Source organism: Eucyclogobius newberryi, unplaced genomic scaffold (assembly GCF_026437365.1).
Source record: "Eucyclogobius newberryi isolate DKJ021-1_F unplaced genomic scaffold, fEucNew1.0.hap1 SCAF_5, whole genome shotgun sequence".
NCBI lineage: Eukaryota > Metazoa > Chordata > Actinopteri > Gobiiformes > Gobiidae > Eucyclogobius > Eucyclogobius newberryi.
Genome location: NW_027316167.1, coordinates 36507137 through 36532444, shown reverse-complemented (window position 1 = coordinate 36532444; position 25308 = coordinate 36507137). Strand labels below are relative to the sequence as shown.

The 25308-nt window shown below is 42.9% G+C and overlaps 1 protein-coding gene across 1 annotated transcript in view; it reads left to right on the top strand.

Moving 5' to 3' along the window:
* Positions 1 to 10497: 10497 nt before the first annotated feature.
* The window catches only part of LOC140381605 (glutamine synthetase-like), a 38006-nt gene continuing 23195 nt past the window's right edge, over positions 10498 to 25308 (top strand). The window contains exons 1-5 of the mRNA XM_072465672.1: positions 10498 to 10586; positions 11593 to 11728; positions 14880 to 15029; positions 17478 to 17621; positions 17849 to 17973. Coding sequence (XP_072321773.1) covers positions 10563 to 10586; positions 11593 to 11728; positions 14880 to 15029; positions 17478 to 17621; positions 17849 to 17973 — 579 coding nt within the window. The 5' untranslated portion in view covers positions 10498 to 10562. The remainder of the gene's footprint in view (positions 10587 to 11592; positions 11729 to 14879; positions 15030 to 17477; positions 17622 to 17848; positions 17974 to 25308) is intronic.

The following is a 25308-nucleotide window of genomic DNA, read 5'->3' as shown; positions in this document are numbered from 1 at the left end:
TGTTTTTCTAAAACAGAGTTCAGATGATACAACTGAATCTTTTTCTACATTGGAACACTCCTGGACGAATGAGTGTCAAGAAATTCACATAAATCAATGCTATTCCTCAACAGTCACAGAACGATTCAACTTAGAATAAAACGACACAGAGATCAGAACTTTGTTTTGGCTTGCAAGGGAGAAATAGCTGGCCAACACTTCGCAGTGTGACTGTGCTAAATCTTAACTTATTTTTCCCTTGCATTGCCTTTTATTAATCATTTTACATAAGCATTACACATAATAGGCGGGTCACAATTCTCATTGGTTAACTCGACATTCTTCAGTTATTTTGCACATTTGCAGTCCCTCCCCTGGTCTGAGTGGGGCAGGATGACTGGTATGTGCTTATTACACAGTCTGTCCTACCTTTCTCAAAACTATTTTCTAATCTTGAGTATGTTACAAGTTTCGACTTCGTCTCGCAGTTTTCAGCACGTGCCGTTCTCTCTTGGACTAATGGTGCAGATAATTGTTTTAACACATCAATGAGAATAAGCTTGCATATTCACATTTTATTACAATGAGGGACTACACTGATTTATTCTTAAAATGACGCTAGTATTTACAATGTCATATCAAGTTCTTCTTTTCTGTTTGTTATTAGTAAAATCACAATTGGATTTGAACATGTTTACTTCATATCTAAGGAAATGTTTAAAATATAAAAAATGGTATGAAGGATTTTCTTTTAAGATTCCATGAACATTATCTGTGTCCCTGTATAATTTGGGTTATTTATGAAGATTGTTTTATTATGATTATCTCATCCATATGGAGATAGTGACTCCAGGAAATGTCTTTGGCACGTTCCCTTGTTTCAGTGCACTCGTTTTGAAGTGTATATAAATGAGGCTAAATGTTTGTTGTTGACATTATAGTGTATATATATACTCAGAGCCACAGCCTCTTGGTCCTGGTTGAAATTCAAAGTAGGTATAGAGATATTATTAGATGAACTACAATTGAAGCTGGAGTATAGAACACAGTTACACAACTTTTAGCTGCTTATTAAATGCCAAGACTAGAACACTACATACTAGGGCTGGGCAACAATTAAATTTTTTTAATTGCGATTAATCACATTATTTCCCTGATTAATCACGATTAATCGCATTTTTACGTGCAAAATTCAAAAATGAATTCAAAAGAAGTGTAAAGTGCATCAGCATTTTTATTCAGTAGCAGTTAAATAAAATATTAAGTATTCACTTGCCACAAAATCCTGAGCCACAATCATTAAAGATTAACAGGCCACTTCAGAGGTAACGTCAGAAACATTGTAATCTCATTAAACATTAGACACTCAAAACACATTTTAGGGAGCAGCATAACCTAGTACCAGTCTAGTACCAAATGTCCCTAAACCAGAAAACACTTCAGTACAGTTTGTAAATTCTTAGACCTTGACACTAAAGCGCCATGGCATTAGTTGTGCAAACAAACACTTAACCAGTTAAATGAAAATAAACACATTGTGTACATTTTAACTTAAACAATGTTATCAAACACAAAACTAAAGCTTGTTGCCACTGCCAGGGCATTGAAAAGAACCAGAAAAGTTTGTAGATTCCTAAAACTGGGTGTTTTTTTACTCCTCTGTACCAAGCCAGTTGCTAGGCACCAGATTATTCACGTTTTCAGCTGATAAAGACACGCCGGGCCCTTCTCGTGGATTTCCCCAGCTACGGCGCCCGTCGGGACCTGCTCACGCGGGCCCCCGGCGCCCCGTCGGGACCTGCTCACGCGGGCCCCCGGCGCCCCGGCGGGACCTGCTCACGCGGGCCCCCGGCGAGACCTGCTCACGTGGGCCCCCGGCGGGTTGCAGGCTGGCACCTTGCAGCTGACTTTGTAAAGTTAATAAACCAAACCCATGGTCCAACATTAAACTCAATTTACACCACAAGAAAAGCAACACAGCACAACTCCTCCACTGCGCATGTGCAGGACGACTCGGACGCACGTCTGCTGCCGAGTGTATTCTACGGACATGAGTCCGGGGCGTCGAGAACGCACGTCCGGTGCGTTTGTCTTTCTAATGTACACGCGCTCAAATTCTGCGTCGGGCGCGATTTGTCCGCAGCGGTTTGTACAAGGCTTTAGAACTGGTGCGGACCAGGGGAATCCGACCTGCGTTAATGCGCGTTAAAATAATTGATCTCTTTAAATAAGTGATGAGTTAACGCGATAATAACGCGTTAACTTGCCCAGCCCTACTACATACTATTTTCAAAATGATACATGAATAATATGTTATACATACAATTATTCATACTTTTCTTTTGTATTTATGTATTTTGGATATTTGTATTTATTTATTTATTTTAACCAGCAGCTCTGAAATGTAATTCAATTGCTCAGATGCCACCAAATAGTACAACAAAAGGATGTTTCATAAAGACCCTTCTGAAAGGCCAAACTATCAAATGATAACTGTGGTCTAAATACCTGAGAGCGAATCTGAATGTACTGAATGTACTGATGTACTGACACAGAAAGACAGTTCAGACATAATGTGACCTGTATGTGAATGTAACATAACCTTCTGCTTTTCCAGCATAAATAACAATAACTAATATTAATATTATCAACATAATATATCAACAACAGGTCCAGACTGCATGGATACAAACATCTCACGACAGACCACAGATCAGCACAACAAGAGCCCACTGTCTGTAGAGACACATGCTGTTTTAGAGACATTACACAGTCATTTCTGTCGAGTTTACAGTCTTTGTAGACATATTCATTATCATTAACTTTCACAATCAAATGAGAGAAATACCACGATATGACCCTACAGGCCTGTTAATCCATACATCCATGAGGAACTGTATTTCATACAAAAGATTTACATTTACTTTTTAGGTTAGCAATAGCCATTAGCTCAAAGCCTACACGCAATTAGAATTACTGGAATGTGAACGACAAATAATAAATACTGAGAATAGTTCGGACACATACCAATCAGAGCCCGCTTCAAAGTGTTCCATAAAGTTGAGTTTACTGAAACGCATCGCCCAGAAACGCCGGCGTGACCTCTCGCACGGAATTTTGAACCGGTTATCAATGTTTTGGACTACAACAGGAACGTCGTAATTCTGCCACTACCGTAATCCGAGCAACCGGAAGTAACACAAATTCACCAGGTGAAGACACGAATGCTCTGGACAGATGAATGGTGAAGACACAAAAGTAGAATGATGAAAATATGATAAAAACTACTACATTTGATGGCAATTACGTGATTAGGACATCAAAATTAACCATGTCAAACGATTCGCAACAACAACATTATTAACACATTTAATGATTCACAACAACCTTATTAACACATTTTGCAATGATTGAGGTTATACATCAAACACAGTTCAATTTGATTTTTGTTACTTTGACCCCTCATACATAATAGGTTATTTGTGGAGTTTTTGGAATCTGCAGTTAAAACCACATAAATATCTGTAACTCCAACACACACAAAGTTTGAGAGTGAGGGAGAGAGAGAGAGAGAGAGAGAGAGAGAGAGAGAGAGAGGTAGTTCCAGAGTATAATCTTACCTGTACACTTTTTTATTCTTCACAAACCTGTTTTTTTTAGGAAAGTGACCCCCACAAACAACAAAATATCCTATTATTCCGTACAAACACTGCTAACTATAATGCTATAATATAACTATAATATAATATAACTATAATATAAAATATTATTTTAGATTCATACAAACATGTGAGTCTTTTAGTACATTATCAATTCATAGGCGTCTTTCAGTCATTTTTTCAATTTGTATTTTTGAATGTGAACTTTGAACAGAATCTTATTACTAACAATCCAATCACAATCTTAGGCAGAAAAATAACAATGAAATATTTTTCACAAATCGGTGCAGCCCTATGCAAGAATCATTAGACTCGATACAGTTGATCAGACCAACAGCTATTTTTTTTATCTGGCTCCGCCCCCTCCACACAAAGCTTGGCTCCAATCCAACTTTATTTGTATGGCGCATTTTACCAACACAGAGTCTCCAAAGTGCTGCACAGATTACAAAACAACCAAGCAAGTAAAATAGGTTAAAACAAATAATAATAAAATAAATATATAATAAAAATAATAATAATAAATAAACACAATAGAAAATAAATACATACGTACAAACAGAATTAAAACAAATTAAAAACAACATAAAAAATATAAAATAATAAAAGACAGCCAGAGGACCACACAATTCTCATGCCGGGTTAAATGCTAGTGAATAAAAGTGCGTTTTTAAACAAGACTTAAAAGCATCCACTGAACGTGGAGTCTTTGTGTGGAGGAAGAGCGTTCCAAATTTTAGGGCAAGCTACAGAAAAGGCCTGGTCACCCCGGCTTTTGAGTCTCGTTTTTAGGACAAGAAGTTGGAACTGGCCCTCAGACCTCAGCGAGCACGCAGGAGTGTAGGGAACAATGAGGTCTGAAATATACGCGAGGGCCAGTCCGTGAATCGCTTTAAAAACTAACAATACAATTGTAAAATCAACTCTAAAATGAATGAGGAGCCAGTGCAGTGAGGATAAAATGGGTGTGTCTAACCCTAACCCTATGTTCTCTACGACATGTGCCAGTTAAAAGACGTGCTGCGGAATTTTGAACTAACTGTAAGCGCGGCAGGTTAGCTTGTTAGCTGTTAGCTTGTTAGCTTGGCTGATCCCAGTGTACAGTGCATTACAGTAGTCAAGACGTGTAGAGATAAAAGCATGGATCACCCGCTCCAGGACCGATTTGAGTCTAGATAAAAGCCGAAGGTGATACAAAATGGATTTAACTACGACATTTATCTGTGGTGACGCCAAGGTTGGTGGCTGTAGACTTGATTTAGGGTTTGAGAGACCCCAATTCCAAGTTAAAATCAACTACTTTGTTAGGCTTAAAAACAACAATTTCCGCTTTGGACTCATTCAGGTTGAGAAATTCACCAAAAGCCTTGACATCATCTAAACATTTCAAGAGGGGTGCCAGGGAACTATTTTTTACTGGTAGTTAGACTTGGGAGTCGTTCGCATAAAAGTGATTGGATATCCCATGTTTTAAAAAAATCTGACCAAGTGGCAGGCGGTATAAAGAAAAAAGAATGGGTCCGAGTATAGAGCCCTATGGGACTCCACAATGTAGAGGGGCCTGTGAGGAAAAAGAGTCCCCAACTTGTCAGCCAGGTAGGACCTGCACCCAGAGGCAGGTCCTACCTGGACCTGCGCCATTAGGCAAACCAGGTCCCCAGGTCACTAAGGGGGCCCCCGCGAAGCCGCACGGTGGTACACGGTGTATAAAGATTTGGGACACGAGAGACGCCGATGCACGTCTAGATTTACGGTACTCCGGAACCGGAAGTCTCAACAACATGTATGCAAAGCATTCTGGGAACAGTAGTCTACCGCAACACGCGGCGCTCTGTCAAAATGTAAACAACATTTTCAGTTCGGCACAACGCGAACACCTACCGGTAAATAAAGGACCCCACGAATCTTGAGTCCTGCCAAGAGACCATGAACCTGTTATATTATTGCAAAAAATGCGCTTACGGGCTAAATTATCAGTCAACTCTGGTTAGAGGCCGGAAGGCATGAAGGCCAGAATCATGACTGAACTGCCTCGTGAATCCGGAATGCGGGCTCACACTGACCAAAGAGATTTTAGCACGGAGCACTATCGGCGCTTTGGCTGCTTTTACCATTTGCGCCCCAGCAGACATTAAACCGGGACACACGGGACGAAGTCCGTGCAAAACCAGGACAAATGACTGGTTTGGGAGAAATGCACCAGGAGACGGGACTGTCCCAGGTAAATCGGGACTGTCCCAGGTAAATCAGGACCTCTTCACCCTATGCGGAATGTACATCCAGCCCAGCTGTTAAACTCGGACACTGAAGATGAAGGATTTGAAGGATTTGAGGATGAAGAATGAACTGAAAAAGTGAGTGTGTTGTATTTTACGTGTTGCAACTGAACGAGGCTTGGAGTTGTTGTGGATATGCTAACGTGTCTGTTAGCGGTTGCTAACGTGTCTTTTAGCGGTAGCAGAGTGTGTTTTGATGTTGAACAATGTTGATCTGAATGAGTTGAACGTGTTTAGTAAAGCTCAACTGACTCTTGACTTATCCATCTGTTTTGATTATCTTAATGCACTTTATGTATGGACCAGTGCCCATGGTACACAAATAGTTGATGGTGCTCTTAATAATCCGGTGCGCCTTTTCATGCGCAAAATACGGTAATATGCATGTGTATAGTAAAATAATGTGTTTATTATAACACATTATTTTACTTTCAATGAACAAATTAATTATCGGACTCGAATCGGTGGCCAAGCACAGGGCAGTGTTGTAGGTCAAGTCGACTGCGTCTGCGTATCAAAATTCCGATTGGGTTGATTGACATTGGTTTGCCCAGTCGAAATCCAGCCCAGGATAGAACAGGTGGATATAACGTTAGGGAACGGGAGATGTTCGGAACAGAACGAAGCTGAGGGAAAATGAAGAGAAACTACCCATCTGGTAGTGAGAAGAGGAAGAAGAAAAAAGAAGATGAAGAAAAGAAAAAGAAAGACAGCGGTAAGTGGAGTAAAGTGGATGATTTATTTAGGCTAAGCATAAAATTAACAGACGACTGGTAAAATGTGGCTAGGCTACTTTGTCCAACTAATAACTTGAATAGCAACTAGCATTAAGTTAGTTAGTTATGCTAACGACTAGCAAAACCTGTTGAAATTAGCTTACTACTTTGACAATATGACGAACTAGTCCAAATCAAATCAAATCAATTTATTTTTGTAAGGCCCAAAATCACAACAACAGTTGCCTCTGAGGGCCACAGGGAGAAATGAATCAACAATGTCTGTGGTGGCGATGAAGTCAGACAATGTCTGTGGTGGCGAGGGAGTCAGACAATGTCTGTGGTGGCGAGGGACGATGTCCCAGGGTCCTCTGTCCTTAGACTCTCCTTCTCGGCCAGGAAAAACTACAAAAAAAACCTCTTTGGGAAAAAAGCGTAGAAACCTGGAGGAGTTCCAGTGAAGGAGAGATCCGACTCTCACAGACGGACAGACGGACACGAGGGAGACTGGAGCTGGACCCACTCTTCAGGCAGATGAGGGACCGACTGAGGCGAACTGGACCCACTCTTCAGGCAGATGAGGGACCGACTGAGGCGAACTGGACCCACTCTTCAGGCAGATGAGGGACCGACTGAGGCGAACTGGACCCACTCTTCAGGCAGATGAGGGACCGTCGGAGGCGAGCTGGACCCACTCCTCCTACTACTACCACTAGTTAGTGAACAACTTTCATAACACAGTCAAACATTAAGCAAGTGCAACACAACAACACACTTAACTCATTCTGAAGGGTAAAATAGTAGCATAATGTTGCTTGTATCTTGTTAATGATATGATAGCAATGAAAGCCATGCTCAAGGAGAAAAATGAAACATCTCTTCCCTATCTCTATTCCCTCCTCAGGATCATTACTTAAATTTATGAGGAAACAGACAAATAAACCTCAACCTGGTGGCTGTCATGATGATGAGGAGCAGGAAGAAAAACCTGAGGCACATCAAGGAGCACCCAGTCCAAGTCATGATACTGATGACTGTGAGTTTAATACTACATTTGACTTTAATTTATAGCATACTATATCCAGTAAAGATTCTTTATGACAATATATACCCTGTTTTTTGTTGTTGTTGTTTTTTCATATCAGTTCCGGCAATGTCCACCTGCACCAGCAGGACAGGAACTCCTACCCCTCATGACAAGTCACCTGGTATAGGTTTGACCACATCAGAAGACCCTGCAGAATTGCCAAGTGTTCTTAACCATAGTGAAGTATGTGCATTAGTCACAAAAGGGCCTGTACAGGTCAAAGATATAGTATTTCCACAGAATTCTGAGAACATTTCACGTAGATTCACAAAGGAAAACTACGAAAAGGTAATGAGAAATGGGGAGAAGATACAGCAGTCATGGCTTCTTTATTCAGTTAGCAAAGACTCTGTATTTTGTTTTGCATGCAAACTTTTTGGTAAACAAGACAATACACTTACAAAGGGAGGTTTTAGATATTGGAAGAATCTGGCTGCACATCTAAAGGAACACGAATATTCCAGAACTCACATTACCTGTATGGCAAGTTGGCATGAACTCCAGATGAGGCTCAAAACTAAAACAGCCTTATATCAGATCAACAAGGATTTAATGCACCTTGAGATTGATCACTGGAGAGGAGTCATACGCAGAGTCATTGCCATAATATGCCACCTAGCTGTGAGAAAGCTTGCTTTGAGAGAGCACACAAATGTGCTACATGACCCACATAGTGGCAATTTCTTATCACAGGTTGAACTAATGGCACAATTTGATCCAATCATGAGTGAGCATTTGAGGAGGATCAAAAACCAAGAAACAATGGTGCACTACCTCAGCAGTCAAATCCAAAACGAAATTATAGCACTAGTTGGAGGCAAAATCATTGGGGAAATAGTCAAAAGGGTGAAAAATGCAAAGTATTTTTCTATCATAATGGACTGTACTCCTGACATCAGTCACACTGAGCAACTGTCTTTCTGCCTGTATTGAGAGCCTTGAACTGTGAACCATTAGTAGGTGTATCTATCTCTGAACATTTCATTGGCTTTATTGATGTATAAGACACAACTGGGAAGGGTCTGTGTGACACTCAAAATAGGAAATTGGAGACGATTGACTTGAGTATTGCAGACTGTCGAGGCCAATCGTATGATAATGGCAGCAACATGATGGGGCATAAGCAGGCGGTTCAAGCCAGAGTACTGCAACTGAATGAGAAGGCTATGTGTGTCCCATGCGGCAGTCACACTCTGAATCTTGTAGCAGATGCTGCAAAATCCTCAGTTGTCTCAATCTCCTTCTTTGGTGTACTGCAGAGATTGTACAATCTCTTTAGCTCCTCTGTACAACGCTGGGCAGTATTAGAGGAGCATATCAAACAGATGACACTAAAATCTTTGTCAGTGACTAGATGGGAGGCCAGGATTGGGAAGTGTGAAAGTGGTGCGTTACTATTTGCTGGAGATTTTACAAGCTTTGTCTGCTCTTGAATCACTTTCAGTGCAGAAGAAAGACCTAGAGACATTGTCCAAGGCAACCAGCATTAAGGATGCACTCATGAAACGGAGTTTTGTGATGTGCACTGTAATCTGGTACAACATATTGTACCAGATCAACAGAGTAAGCAAAATTCTCCAGAAGAGAAACAAGTGCAGTGAGAGTGTATCTGGAGAATTTTAGGGAAAATGGCCTTGCTGCCTGTCAGACTGATGTGAGGGAGATAGCAGAAAATCTGGACATTGATATGACATTTCCTGAAAAGAGAAAGCAGAAAACAACCAGGCAGTTCCTGTATGAGGGCACAGAATGGAGGGTTTTTATCCCATTTATGGTTTTCTGTTCTCTAAAGAAAGCATGTCAAATGCTATTCAGAGTGGCAAACTTGAAGACAGTTGCAAAAAGCTGGAAAAGACACTTCGTGATATTGATTCAGAGGATTTGGTTCTGGAGATCAGAGCTGCTGTCCATGCCTTTCCTGATCATGTATCTGCCTCTCCAAGAGAGATGCTTGATTACATTTACAAGGAACAGATTCTGGACCTTTATGGAAATCTCAGCATTGCCCTCCGTCTGCTATTAACTCTCCCAGTCACTGTTGCCGCTGGAGAGAGAAGTTTCTCCGCTTTGAAATTAATCAAAACCTATCTCAGGTCAACTATGTCTCAAGAGAGACTCTCAGGACTAGCTCTTATTTCAATAGTGTGTGTGGTGTACGCAGGTCTTTGGATCTGGAGGACATAGTGTTAGCGTTTGCACGTAAGCAGCATTTCTAAAATATTTCACTTGACTTTATATTTTGTACAAAGTTTGTAATGTGTTTGTAAAGTGATTTACTATATGTTATTTTATATTTTATATTTTATTGTATTATTATTTATTTAATTATTTTATTTTTGGTAATCATTATTCTTATTATTTATATGTTCAAAATAAGTGTTTTTTTCATGTTTGGAACATGTTCTAATATTTTGAATTAAAAAAAGCTTTTATTTCATACATTTTGCGTCAGCGTCAGATTTTTTTGCCTAACATAAGGTTGATGAACACTGGTCGGTAAGGGCCCCCTAAGAATTTCTGCCTAGGGCCCCCACACTCCCTAGAATTGCCCCTGCCTGCACCACTCCAATGCCATTTCCCTGACACCCACACAGTGCTCCAAGAGAGATGAGAGAATTGTGTGGTCCACTGTGTCAAAAGCAGCTGTTAGGTCTAAAAGCAAAAGAACAGCTGCACTCCCAGAATCAGCCATTAAAAACAATGTAGCTGAGCAAAGTAGCTCCGCCCCTTTGCTCAGCTACTCTTAAGCACCTGAGCAGGTGACGCACAGTTCACGGTTCCTCCAGTGACAGAAGGCTCTGCAGATCTCATCATATCAATAACAATCTAAACACATTTTGCTGAGATGGCGACGCTAATCCGAGCAACCGTAAGTAACAAAAATTCACCAGGTGAAGATGTGAATGCTCTGGACTGATGAATGGTTGTGACGCAAAAGTTGAATGATGAAATTGTTACATTAAATGATAAAAAACGATTACATTTGATGACAATTGCGTGATTAGGACATCAAACCATGTCAAACAATTCGCAACAACATTATTAACACATTTAACGATTCACAACAACCTTATTAACACATTTACTTTCAATGATTGAGGTTTTACATCAAACATAGTTTTTTGTTACTTTGACCCCTCATACATAATAGGTTATTTGTGGGGTTTTTGGAATCTGCAGTTAACCACAGAAATATCTCCAGGCGCAACACATGCAGAGACAGAGAGAGAGAGAGAGAGAGAGAGAGAGAGAGAGAGAGAGAGAGAGAGAGAGAGAGAGAGGGAGAGAGAGAGGGCATAAACTTACCGGTTAAACACTTCACAAACCTGTTTTTTTTAGGAGAGTCATTCTCAAAGTTTCAAGCTCCTCCCTCGAGCCTTAACATGGAGCTCATCTAACTAATACATTATATAATGCTTAATAGAGCTACATTCAACCCATTTGTGGCCATTATAATGTTATTTTATTTTAATTACTTTGCGGTATTAAAAGCAAGGAAGTTAATTGTTATTAAAAAAAAAAGAGTTTACCTCTCATAGGATTATTTGCAAGTATAGAAATACACTAATAATAAATGTTTCCTTTCTTTTTGCTGATAATCATGAATAATCATAAAATCATGATAATAGTCCTCATGATAATCGTGATTCTGAAATTTATATCGTGACATCTCTACTTGTCAGAGATGACAGATGGAAAGTAGCCAATAAGCTAATTCTGGCATATGTGACCGCCCCTTTGCTCAGCTACTTTTAAGCACCTGAGCAGGTGACGCACAGTTCACTGTTCCTCCAGTGTCTGAAGACTCTGCAGATCTCATCATATCAATAATAATCTAAACACATTTTGCTAAGATGGCGACGCTCTGCTTGCAGGAATCCGCCCAGATGCCCTGCCTCTCCCTCCGCTCAACACCACGGTGTCAGGTCACCTACGTCTGGATAAATTCATCTGGGACTGCTCCCAAAGCCAAGACCCGGATTCTGGACTCTGAGCCACAATGTGTCCAAGGTCAGTCCAGGGTTATAAGGTCAGGTCACTATCGATCCAGGCGCGCATGCCTCCACCTCTCGCGTCCTGCCGCCACCTCTAGCAAATAAAGGCAAAAAATGTTTTTAAAAATGTACAGAACGTAAAGCTGTTGGGAGCTAAGTGTTACCGGCGCCAGCCCTAGAGGTAAGCTGGGCGGTAGCAAACGGTACACAGCTAAATGTTTAGACTGTGTAGCCAGAAGGAGAAGGTGTGGCTATTACATAAACATGCCAAAACAAAGATCCAAAATGTTACAGGAAATGTAAAAACCTGACCTTCACCAAACAAAGATATTGTGAAAGCGGTTCAAAATTCTAAAGAATTATTAGTTTGGAAGCTTTGAAAACAACTGGTCGAGAGAACAGTTTTTAAAATAATAGATAGGTAGAATAACGTAATTCGCGTCCCTCCGCCTTCGGGTGGTGGACAGGTCTCTCACTGTTGTGGCGGCCTACGGGCCGAACAGCAGTGCAGAGTACCCGGCCTTCTTGGAGTCCTTGGGAGGAGTACTGGACAGTGCACCAACCGGGGACTCCGTTGTTCTACTGGGGGACTTCAACGCCCACATGGGCAATGACAGTGACACCTGGGGAGGGGTGATCGGGAAGAACGGCTTGATCGGGTGGAGGCCTGCTGACCTCGACTGGGGATGTCGTCGGACGGTGGAAGGAATACTTTAAGGATCTCCTTAATCCTTCAGTCACGTCTTCCGAAGAGGAAGTAGAGACCGGGGACTCGGAGGCTGGCTCATCAGTCACTGAGGTTGTTCGCAAACTCCTCGGTGGCAGGGCTCCGGGGTTGGATGAGATCCGCCCTGAGTACCTAAAGTATCTGGATGTTGTAGGACTGTCTTGGTTGACACGTCTCTGCAACATCGCGTGGCGGTCGGGGACCATGCCTCTGGACTGGCAGACCGAGGTGGTGGTCCCTCAGTTCAAGAAGGGGGACCGGAGGGTGTGTTCCAACTACAGAGGGATCACACTCCTCAGCCTCCCGGGTAAGGTCTATTCCAAGGTACTGGAGAGGAAAATCCGACCGATAGTCGAACCTAGGATTCAGGAGGAGCAGAGTGGTTTTCGTCCCGGTAGTGGAACACTGGACCAGCTCTATACCCTCCATCGGGTGCTCGAGGGTTCATGGGAGTTTGCCCAACCAGTCCACATGTGCTTTGTGGATCTGGAGAAGGCTTTCGACCGTGTCCCTCAGGGTGTCCTTTGGGGGGTGCTCCAGGAGTACGGGGTCCGGGGCCCTTTGCTCAGGGCTGTCCGGTCCCTGTATGACCGGAGCAGGAGCTGTGTTTGCATTGCCGGCAGTAAGTCAGACATGTTCCCAGTGCATGTTGGACTCCGCCAGGGCTGCCCTTTGTCACCGGTTCTGTTCATAATTTTTATGGACAGAATTTCTAGGCGCAGTCAGGGGTCGGAGGGTGTCCGGTTTGGGGACCACAGGATTCCATCTCTGCTGTTTGCAGACGATGTTGTCCTGATGGCTCCATCAAACCCGGACCTGCAACATGCACTGGGACGGTTTTCAGCCGAGAGTGAAGCGGCTGGGATGAGAATCAGCACCTCCAAATCCGAGGCCATGGTTCTCGACCGGAAAACGGTGGCTTGCCCTTTTCAGGTGGGTGGGGTGTCCTTGCCCCAAGTGGAGGAGTTCAAGTATCTCGGGGTCTTGTTCACGAGTGAGGGAAGGATGGGAGCGTGAGATTGACAGGCGGACCGTTGTGGTAAAGAGGGAGCTGAGCCCGAAAGGCAAAGCTCTCTATTTACCGGTCGGTCCACGTTCCTACCCTCACCTATGGTCATCAGCTTTGGGTAGTGACCGAAAGAACAAGATCGCGGATACAAGCGGTCGAAATGAGTTTCCTCCGCCGTGTGGCTGGGCGCTCCTTTAGAGATAAGGTGAGGAGCTCGGCCACACGGGGGGAGCTCGGAGTAGAGCCGCTGCTCCTCCACGTCGAGAGGAGCCAGCTGAGGTGGCTCGGGCATCTGTTCCGGATGCCTCCTGGGCGCCTCCCTCGGGAGGTGTTTCAGGCATGTCCCACCGGGAAGAGGCCCCGGGGAAGACCCAGGACACGCTGGAGAGACTATGTCTCTCGGCTGGCCTGGGAACGCCTCGGGATCCCCCCGGAGGAGTTGGAGGAAGTGTCTGGAGAGAAGGAAGTCTGGGAGTCCCTGCTCAGACTGCTGCCCCCGCGACCCGGCCCCGGATAAGCGGCAGAAAATGGATGGATGGATGGACAAATATCTATCAAATACCTATATACCTATATTATACCTATTATATACATTATACCTATATTATAACCAAGATATATATATACATATATATATTTTATTTTTTTAATTAAACAAAGTACTGACTGACTGAAATATTTATCAAGGCGCATAAATCAAAACTTTCAAGGGGAATAATATCATTACTAATTTGTACAACTACTCTGCTAGATATATTAAAAACACATGGGAAAAAGAAGGTGATCTTGTTTTGACAGATGAAGAGTGGGAAATCTCAGTAAATGTATATCTCAGTAAATCTCACGTATATCTCACGTGTTCTGGGACTGTCCTGATGCTCAGAAATATTGGACTGAAGTTCACAATGCTATGCAGACTGTTTTTGACATTGCCCTTCCTTTGAAATTTAGGACTATGTACTTGAGCTTCAAAACTGCCATGGACACAATAAATAGATACCTTTGGAATGTACTTTTGGCAGCAGGTAAAAAGGCAAAAAATTGGTTGACACAAACATCACCAACAAACAAGGACTGGACTGACATTGTAACATTCTTTAGAAAAACATACTGACTCAATTTAGAAATGGACACATTTGACCGAATCTGTACTCAATAGGATTCTTATTCTAATTTATCCATGTCATGATTGTGTTTTCTTTGATTTCTAGTTGATATCTATTTGTAATTGTATTTAATTTTGCTCTTTGTTCCTGTCTTTTTGTCTGTTCTGTGTTTAATGTTTTAAACTTTGTGAAAAAGAAAAATAATAAACATTTTATTTCTCTAGAAAAAGAACATTTACACATACACAAATTATTTGTCTGCTGGTCGATTGATAGAGATCGATCCTCCTGTTTGATGATTTTGTTCTTAATGTTTTGTTCTCAGATGTTCCAGAGTGGTTTGCGGCGTACAGCAATAACACGGTTGTGCAGGAAGTCACATTGTTTCCTGTTCAGATGTTCCGTGACCCATTCCTTTTGGACCCAAACAAACTGGTTCTGTGCAACGTACTGGAGCTGGATGGGGAACCAGCTCGTAAGTGACATGACAGACATCACATTTGAGGATTTGAGCCAATTGCATCATGAATTGATACCTGGCAAGGCGTTTCATGTGCTCCATTATATCATCTTGTGGTCAAAAAATTGAATGCATGTAAAGTGAGAGTGTCATAAACCAAATAAAATTATTTTACAGAGAAAAATACACAAATAGAATAATTTGATTAAATACAGAGATCATTTTTTGAACATGCACAAACAGTTAGGCAGCACTGACATTATAAGATTCATGTTGAAATCCGAGCAGGTATCGATCCCTCATCCTTCCACAATCCGGACCAACACTACACATTTGCTACACAAATGTATTTGGGACGCATTCGAGATGTAACTTCAAGCTTCAACAGAGCTCAGTTGAGTTGAATCTCTTTCCGAACCACTGTCACTCGCCTGAAACAACACAAGCGACATGCGCTCTTGCCCGAATCTAAAGCATTTATCAAAGCAATTTGATCACCAGTGTTGCACAGTGAGTGCAACACTGGTGATCACCCTAGGCAATACACCCTTTTTAACTTTTATTGATCTTACATCAGTGTAAGAAGTTAAATAAGGCTTAGAATGAGAGCGTGTGAGAGAGGCACAAAATGCATTACGAGATAAGGAAATGCAAAAATAAAATCTGATGGTAGAATGGTTGGCTGGTTCATATATACGGAATCGGGAAATTACTGAATCCAACATGGCGGCTCAGGAAGTTACTGAATCCAACATGGCGGCAACCGAGACCGGTCCCGCTGATACACAGCCAGCTCAGGCAATAATGCAATAATTTTCTCTCTTGGGTCCAAATCCGAAGTGTATGAGGCATTCGATGTTTACAACCCTAACCCCTTACCCTTAATAATACAATCTGAAGCGTATCGAGTGCTGCCATATTGGATTCTGTAACTTCCGTCCCAATTCCGTATACGAACTACTATTGACCATGGTAGAATCCTCAAATTTGGCACTGAGGTAGATGGGGACAAGAGAAGTAAAAAATATTGTTGCGGCTACGTGGTTACCCCCCACGAGACTGAAGGTTCGCTAGTCCAAAGGTTCACAAGTTCGAAGGTTTTAAAGGTTCACTAGTCCGAAGGTTCGCTAGTCCGAAGGTTCACTGGTCCGAAATTTCGCTAGTCCTTAGGTTCACTGGTCCGAAGGTTCACTGGTCCGAATGTTCGCTAGTCCGAAAGTTCCTCATAGGCTAAAGTGAAGGTGCAGACGGCATCGGGATGTAGTCAGTCTGTAAAATGCGCACGAAGCACGAAGACACGCACTGGGGCTTTTTGTGCACAAGCTGCTCACAGGTGATACCGCAAGTTGTACTGTGTATATAAAAATAACAAGGGAACATCTCGAATCCTCCGCTTTATGCCCGCATTTGATCATAAGAAATGTGCGTGAACAGAATCCTCCTTCTATGCCTTCATTTTATCATAAGAAATATGTGTGATCAGAATCCTCCACTCTATGCCTTCATTTGATCAAAGTATAAATGATATATGTATATATAGAAACGCGTGATCCGATCACCGTAGGATTGGTAGTCAAAAAGGAAATTCAGCTGGCCAAGACGGGAGTGTCTACAGAGCCGCGGCGCGCGGCCGAAACTGCTGGGCTATTTGAGTTAATTCATTCATTAATAATACGATAAGGAGCTCAGGCTATGCACAGAAACAAGTCGGTTCTGGAAAATATGTGAGTTTAATCATAAAAAGTGCATCAACAGTAGAAAAGTCCAAAAAGCAGTGTGTGGGGCAAAGGGAGGCGAGGAGAGCCCGCTGCACGGAGACACAGCTTTGGTGAGGAGAGCCGCGAGTAGAGCCCGCTGCGCAGACTCACACCTTTGGACTCGTGAACCTTCGGACTAATAATGAACCTTCGGACTTGTGAACCTTAAAATTTCGGTGAAATTTTTAAAATTTCGGTGAGATTTCGGACTCGTGAACCTTCGGACTAATAAACCTTCGGACATGTGAACCTTAAAATCTCGGAATTTTCGGACTCGTGAACCTTCGGACCAGTAAACCTTCGGACTCGTGGGCAGCCACCGGCTACGTTGTCCACCCAGCCTGATGTTGGCCACATTGGATGAAAATATGCTATGCATGACTCCTGCCAGGGCGTTTTCCCAAAAAAGCAAAAACTCTAAATACTCTTTCAGGCATTTTTTTGTGCTTATTGAAAAAGAAGAGTTATATTTTATTTTGTTATGGGTTTTTTTGTCATGCCGAATATGAAAAATTGTGTTTCACTCATTTACACTTTCCCAGTGGTGTATATCTGATAAGAGCTTTAACAAAGCTACATTTAAAAACAGAGATCTGTTATTCACAGGCTGAATGGAACTGCATTTTATATGTGCTTTGTATTAATTTATTTTACCCAGGTCTAGAGTAGACAGGTCTAAAGGTGTGTTTTTTTTTTTGCGGTTCAGCGGGGAACAAGAGGCCAGAATGCAAGGAGGCTATGGAGGCTGTGAAGGACCAAAAGCCGTGGTTCGGGTTCGAGCAGGAGTATGTGCTTCTAACCCTGGATGGAAAGCTCTTTGGAATGAACGGACTTAACAAACTGCTTGATGGTACTAAATATATTTATCTATGTGGTGATGGAGGCCAGAGTATTCTCAAAAGAAATACATGTTTTAACCTGATTATTTATATAACTGACAAGTTCCATTATCCTGCTATATTCAGCCAACAAAACCTCTGCAGATTAAACTGCTGTGGTTAAATCTAGCTGTCTATCTGTTTTGAACCTAAACTACACATTATCAAGAGGCCAACATCTCTGCTGGTCTGCCCACAGGTGTGTCTAATGAGGTGGGGCTGAACAAGGTGTTTGGCAGAGAAGTCAGCACGCGTCATTGTAACGCCTGTCTCTACGCAGGGATCAACATCGCTGGGACGGCAGGCGAGGACATGCCTGCTCAGGTAAAACACTGCATAATAACGATACACTAATCTCTCTTGTCAAAAGCATTATACATTTATGAGAGGTCTATATATTTAGTATATGTAAAGCAAAGCTGCACAGAAAAGCAGAGAAACAGGTTCTAAAGCTTCTGTATTTTTTTTATTTGATATTTCCCAATTTAATTTAATTATCAGAGTTGACAAGCGGTTGCATTCTGAGTACTGATTACAACCAAAATAAACCCCAGTGTGAGATCAAAAAGGAGAATTAGGCCGCAATTTAATAGAGTAAATTAATAATCCCTGTTATTTTATATAATAATAAACTGTTTCTGGCTCCAATCATATAAAACAGCTAATCAGGCTAATCAGTAAACACAGACTCGTAAAGCCAATACTCACAACATTTACATTATTATTTTACAATTATTTACATTACAGTGTAATGGCCTGATGGCCTGTACAGTCATACCATACCTTGATCTGGGTTTATAACTCGGACTGCAAACTCTGTTTGGCGTTTAATATCATGCAGCCATCACATTCTCTGAAGCAAACTTTCTCTTGTTCTGATAGCTTGACTGCACCAAACTAAGCACCTAACCAATGTAGAATCCAAATCAGACATCCAAATAAATCTGACATAGTTCAACTGTATATACATATTGCAGATCAGGCAAACTTTCATCTGGCCAATTCATGTGTGAAGCATGGATATATGAAAATCCCTGGATAGGGTATTGCTAGCTTAAACCTGTTGTGAGTTGGACTAGTGGCCGGTCAATTGATCCTGCAGCAAAAAAATCCTCCACAGTCCAGAAATCATTTTCCCCGGAGTGCGCACTGTAAAAAACAACTGCTTGTGTACGGCTGGCAGGGACCTACAGCTGAAACAAAGGTTACCTTTTTTAGATCATGAACTTTTTTTCCTTACATTTTATTTCAAATTTTAGTTTTAATCTTTAGCTTCAGGTCACACTGCTTTTCAGTCACATGGTAAATTAGCACTTTTGCACATGTTCAGTGGACTGTGGACTACGATGTGTACTACGACTGGACTCAGTCGTACAACACAGACGCACTGTACAGGAAGAGCCAGAGCCGGCTCTTTTGGAGTGACAGGGCCACTCCTGAAGACCTTCTATGACTCTGTGGTGGCATCAGCCCTCCTGTACGGTGTGGCCTGCTGGAGCAGCAGCATCACAGAGAGGGAGAGGAAGAAGCTGGACAAAGTCATCAAGAAGTCCAGCTCCGTCCTGGGCTGCGCTCTGGACTCGGTGCGGGAGGTGGGGGACAGAAGGGTCCTGGCTAGGTTCACATCTATGCTTGACCATGAGTGCCACCCCCTGCAGGACACTCTGTCCACTCTGGAGAGCAGCTTCAGTGAGAGACTGATCCACCCTCGCTGTGTGAAGGAAAGGTTTCGCAGGTCTTTCCTTCCTGCTGCTGTCAGACTTTATAACAAACACTGCTAGCCCTGAACATATGCAATAACTGATGTAACCATGTGCAATACCTGTAAATAAGAGTGTTCTATTTTGTTTTTTATTCTGTTTACTTACCTGCTAACAGTATTACCTATTACCTAGTCTTGTGCTAGCTATTTTTACTTTATTTTATTCTATTATCATTATTATTTTATTATCTTATTTTTAACTTTATCTTTTTATTTTTATATTATATATATTATACTTTTTATCTATTTTATTTTATTTCCCAAGAGTTCTATTAAGAGTGTTTTTTTAACTTCCTATAATCTGTCCTTTCCTCCTGTTCTACTGCGTTGTAACAACGAAATTTCCCCTTGTGTGGATATTAAAGGATTATCTTATCTTATCTTATGATGTAGCTACCCGCAAAAGGTAAAACTGGCGTCACGCGCCAATGAGCGCTGGCACTGACTTAAAACGGCAGCCATGTTTATGGCTGGGGTTTAGTCTAAAGTGACGTGAAAAACCTGTTGATGCTGCCATCTGTTGAACGAAAGCCACCTGTTCACTGTAGGCTGTGCTCACAAAAATTGTCATAACAAAGGATTCCTCTTCTGAAACATCTGCAAAGACCCCGTTTGTCCATAAATGTATTACTGGGGTCAAGACGGCGTGTATAATCTTGCCATAAACAGAAGAGCTGAAGAAACAACAGAATATACAGTCTTCATTGCGGAGCCTTGTGTCAAACGTCTGTGTGTTGTGCTTCATAATAAATCCGCATCCAGTCGCCCCCTGCTGTGTCCTTGTCAGTGAACTTGTAGAAATGACTAATATGATCCAAACTTTGCCTTAGTACTTGTGCTTGGTTCTGGTAATCTCACAGTAAATGTGGTCATGGTCAAATTCAGCGTGGAGCGGTTCTGCATAAAGATGTGGCTGGTCCCCGGCAAGTTGCAGGAAAAACTAAAATATTATCATAGTCATCCTCTTCCATCAGGTAAACAAATTGTTAAAGCGTAAATGTGAATTAAAAGGATGCTAGGATTGAGGATTGATACACGTGCTGGGCGTGTAGAAAACGAAAGGGAAACTTTAAGTCAGTTGTGTGGCTCTCGTTCACCTATGTTTTAAAATATGATTTAACACAGTTACTGCATGATTACATATTGGCACTATTTTTGGCCATGCAATTACAATGCAGGCACCAAAAAAGACCCATTCACTAGCAAGGACCACACCACAACAATGGAATATGAAAGAATGTTTATTGTTAAAGGTGCCATAACATGCTTTTTTTCACGTTTCGTAGTCTATCATAAGTGTATAATTGATAATAATACGGGTTGTGCAACACCCTTAACATAATAGTTAAGAAATATCACCCAGACCTTGGACCCCCTCACCAACCCGGAAATGCAGACGGCTTGGTTTGATATTCGCCCCCACCCTTGCGAAGAGCGATCTGGCTCCCCCGCCCAACCCGTGATGTAGTCTCAGAGCGCGTGTGCCCCGCCCACCCGTGACGTAGCCCCACAGCTGTCTGCTCCGCGCTGCGCCGCTCCGCGCGAATGAGTGAGAATGGATGGGATGGTGACGCGTGCTTGCCCTTATGACGCGTCTTGCCCCACCGCCCGTCAGTTTGGAGATTCGAGGAAAGGAGATAGTCTGTAATATAGCTAAACACTGCGGGAATCAATCAAAAAAACACTCTGGGAACATATATGAAGCACAAATAGCAATGTAAGAAGGTTAAAAGCTCTGAAAAGTCGATTTTGCATGTTATGGGACCTTTAATCCATGCATATTGTTGGGTGTTGGCCTGTTGTCTTGAATCTCCTCAAATATAAAATAGGCTATAGACATTGTAGGGTAACATACTAGTACAAGTACTGTAAGGTTATGAATGTCCACCCACTTGTGAAGGAGGGGGGTTGATATTGATTAAAGAATTGTTCAAGAATTCAAACATGACACACTGCATAAGTGTGGGTAAGGTTGAATCGTATTTTTAAGAGTAGAATGGGGCACCAGCCGGATAATCGGCAATTTTAACAACTATAATCAGATATCTGAAATAATTAATTAATTAGAAATTAATTTGCTCCTTGATCTAAAGGTTTGAGAACGTAACCGTGACATTGACCCCTTTTCTGGAAATGAAGGAACACTTAACCAAATGTGGGTTATGAAGATTTAATGACCAAATAATTAAACAGATAAATATAAATTAGGAATATGCAAATGAGTCGATAACAGATGGAAAACACTAGACATGATGGCTCTAGATCTATCTAGGTGTGTGCTAGAGTAAACTCTAAGATGAAATTCAGCCAGCCTGTGAAGTGCATTCATACGAACGGAACCAGAAGCTGTGATCCTGAGACGGGCCTGCATGGGGTCCAAGGGCCTGCGTGGGGTCCAAGGGCCTGCGTGGGGTCCAAGAGCCTGCGTGTTGTTCGTGTCGCCTCCAGGCTTCACTCAGGGGTCACGCTGCAGCTCAGTCCACACGCTGGCAGAGCAGGGCTGCTCTGGAGCTCGGCTCTGATGTTGTCTGGCCAAAGAAGGACTGGATCAGGTTCTGCGATCTGCGTTCTCCTTGGCTCTCAGGCGTTCCCAAGTGAAAAGGCCGTCGTGCTGCTCCACAGATGTGGCTGGTCTAAAAAGGCTGTGGACTTGAAAAGTTGCAAAAGGTCCTTGCTTGATTTGCATGAGGCAGTATCAATCACGTTTCTAAAAACGGGCACAGGTTTCTTAGTTCCGGGAGGGAACATTAGCTTCTCTAGGAAAAGTCTTTGTCCCGTAGAGTAGCATCGCTCATGCTAACTAGGCCCGAGGCCTGCTCCCGAGGCCCGGTGTCATGGACCTTGGGTGGAGAGTCGAACTTCGAAGGAAACTCGGATGGAACTCGCTCTGGAGCTCGGATGGAACTAGGTGTGTAACTCTCTGCTCTTTTCTTTTGTCTTCCCCCACGGGGGTTTTGGCGCCGTGGCTTCAGCCAATCAGCATGCACGCTGGGGTCAGAGCTGATAAGGGAACGAGATCTGGCTTTAGGCCACAAGAGTTACACGTAAAGGTAAAATTGTCCACAAAACAAGTTATGAAACAGTTAAAATGACATGTAAAACAAGATAACACAATACATACAGTCATGTAAAGTCATCTGGTGGACACATTTTTGCAATCTGATGATTGTCTACTAAAATCACTAAAACCGCATAGTCTGTTTTAACGTTTTAGCTTTCTTGGAAGGAGGTTTCTCTCTGTAATCCAAAAGGAGTCATTTGATGAAAAGTTATTTTCAAAGTTCAGAGCGTCTCTGTTGTCGCTATTATGTCCTCTTTCTTGAGGGTCGTAAAACTCCACACGGGCAGCTGATGACGCCTTAGCCCGCATTCCTGTCACCATTGCAACAGGGGGAGGAGATCTGCATATCCTACAACATGAAGCTTTTCATTTGATTATCTTTAACAATCTGGTGAAAAACTTTTATACCGTTTTAACAAAAGACTCTAAATCATAAAATCTGTGCTGTTAGGTACAAAACCTTGGTCATAAGCCAACCAATTAAAGAATTTAACATCTTTGTTTAGGTTGTGTTTTAAGTTGTGAGCACACATTTCACCAAAGAGTTTTCCAGTTCCCCAAATGATTCAGCCGCTTGTCATTGGCCAGTAAAGCCTGTACAGGAATCATTAACATCAATCTCAATATTTTTTTCCGTTGAGCTTCATATTATATTATTTGTCACACCAGTACAGCAACGCTCTGATCTGATCTGAAATAAAGCAGTAAATAAAGTAAACCCCATCTTCCTTTTTCTTTTGATAGTTGGAGAGTTTTTAACCTGATTCGAAATTTCTTGCTTAGCCATACAAATCTTGAGATTGTTTTTTTCAACTCATCAAACAGCTGGATGGGGATGGAAATCGTGACTGAACTGATAAAGAAATCTGAGCAAAACATGAATTTTTCTAGTTTCAATCCTTTGACTTAAGTATGGGTATTAGTAAGTAAGAGTGGCAGGGCAAGCTAGGTCATGTGATAAAGTCACATGAGATCATAAAGGTCAAGGGTTAAGCATGTCACTTCCTCTTCCTGGGCAGGCCGGAGCACATGGTGGTGACTGGTGAGCAAATGATTGATCTTGAGGCTACCCCAAATAAATTGGCTGTTTGCTGTAACCCGAGTCAACATTTTTCAAGTGGCTCGGTCGGTAGGCAAATTCTTATTTTTTTTTACTTTGAAGGCAAAAAAAAAGATAAAAATGTTGCCATTTTTTGAGTCGGAGTGACCACCAGGGGTCAGGCTTCAACAGTCAATGATGGAAAACGTCTCTATCAACCCGATCAGGAGACTAAATCTCACGATTTTAAGACATTTCAATCGACCTTTTGTACGCCGCTATCCTTTATTTTGGTAGCGATGGCGAGCGGGGGGAACATGCGGGGGACACGGCGCCGCCATGTTTGTTGTGATGACGCTACTGGGCGTGTGTCAATCCCAGGATGCATTGCGTAAAACACCCTGACAGAGCCTGGCATGTCCTATGGACACTAGAGTGGCGCCGACACGTTATAGTTCAAGGAATAAAGTCTGGCGGTAATGCAACACTCGGATGTCAACCGCCATAAAACAACAACAACAACAACAACAACAACGACAGAGAAGAGCTTTCTGCCTTAGCAAACAACAGAAGATACACACTGACGGTGGATTATTGAGCGTTGTTTGGATATTACGGCAACATAGAGGAACGCCTCGGTCCGTATGACGAGGAAGAGGAGGCGTGACCTGGTTGGTGACGATATGAACAGCGGGGAGGACTCCCCTGGAGCCACTGATCCTATGCAGCGTAGGGCGTCTTCTTGCTCGTCTATGGAGGGCTCTCTCAGTGAGGAGCAGGGCGGGGGGGTTGCAGATATTGGGGATGTGAGTTCAGAGTGCAAGGTGTTCATAAAGCTCGCGCAGGATAATGCGTCCTTTAAGGGGTGGGATCCGATGGCGTTGACAAGGAGCCTGACTGTAGCTGTGGGAGTGGTCAAGCATGCGAGTGTCCTTAGGGATGGCTCGCTGCTGGTCGTGGCTCAGCAAAGGAAGGCGATTGAAGCTAAGTGTCTGGGTGGGAAGGACATTCTTGTGTCTGATGCTGTAAGAGGCACGGTCAGGGGGATTATCGTAGGCGTCCCTATGACGACATCTGTGGATGACATAAAGGAGAATTTGACTGGAGCTAAGGTGGTGGATGCTAGACGGTTGAAGGTGACCCGGGATGGGGTAAGGTGTGACAGCCTGTCGATAATGATTAGATTTGAAGGTGAGATCCTGCCTCGTGTGGTGTGCGTTGGGTACATGCGCTATGGCGTACGCCCATATGTTCCGCCGCCCCTGCGTTGCTTCAAGTGCCAGCGCTTTGGGCATATTGCAGCGGTCTGTAGAGGGAAGCAGAGGTGTGGTAAATGTGCAGGAGACCACGAGTATGGGAAGTGTGACGAAGGAGCAAAACTCAAGTGCTGTAACTGTGGGGGAGAGCATAGCTCTGCCTACGGGGGATGCATGTTCAGCAAGAGGGCTGCTGAGGTGCAAAAAGTTAGAGCCTCTCAAGGCATATCCTACGCGGATGCGGTCAAGAAGGTGGATGCAGTGCGGGCTGCCAGTGCTGCTGGTGACCTAGGCGACAGGGGAGGGGGCAGCGTTGCCCGCGGCCAGGGGGAGGTCCCCACTGGGATCCCTGTGAGTGTGGCTTCCACGGGCAGAGGCCCTGTGGGTGCGGAGGATGTACTGGTTGTGAAGAGGAAAGATTTCTTCCTCTTTATAGTGGAAGTGATTAACTGTACTGGCCAAACCAAGAAGAGATCCGAAAAGACTAGGATCATCGCTAAGGCTGCAGGGAAGTACTTTGGAGCTGGGGGTCCCGAGTGGA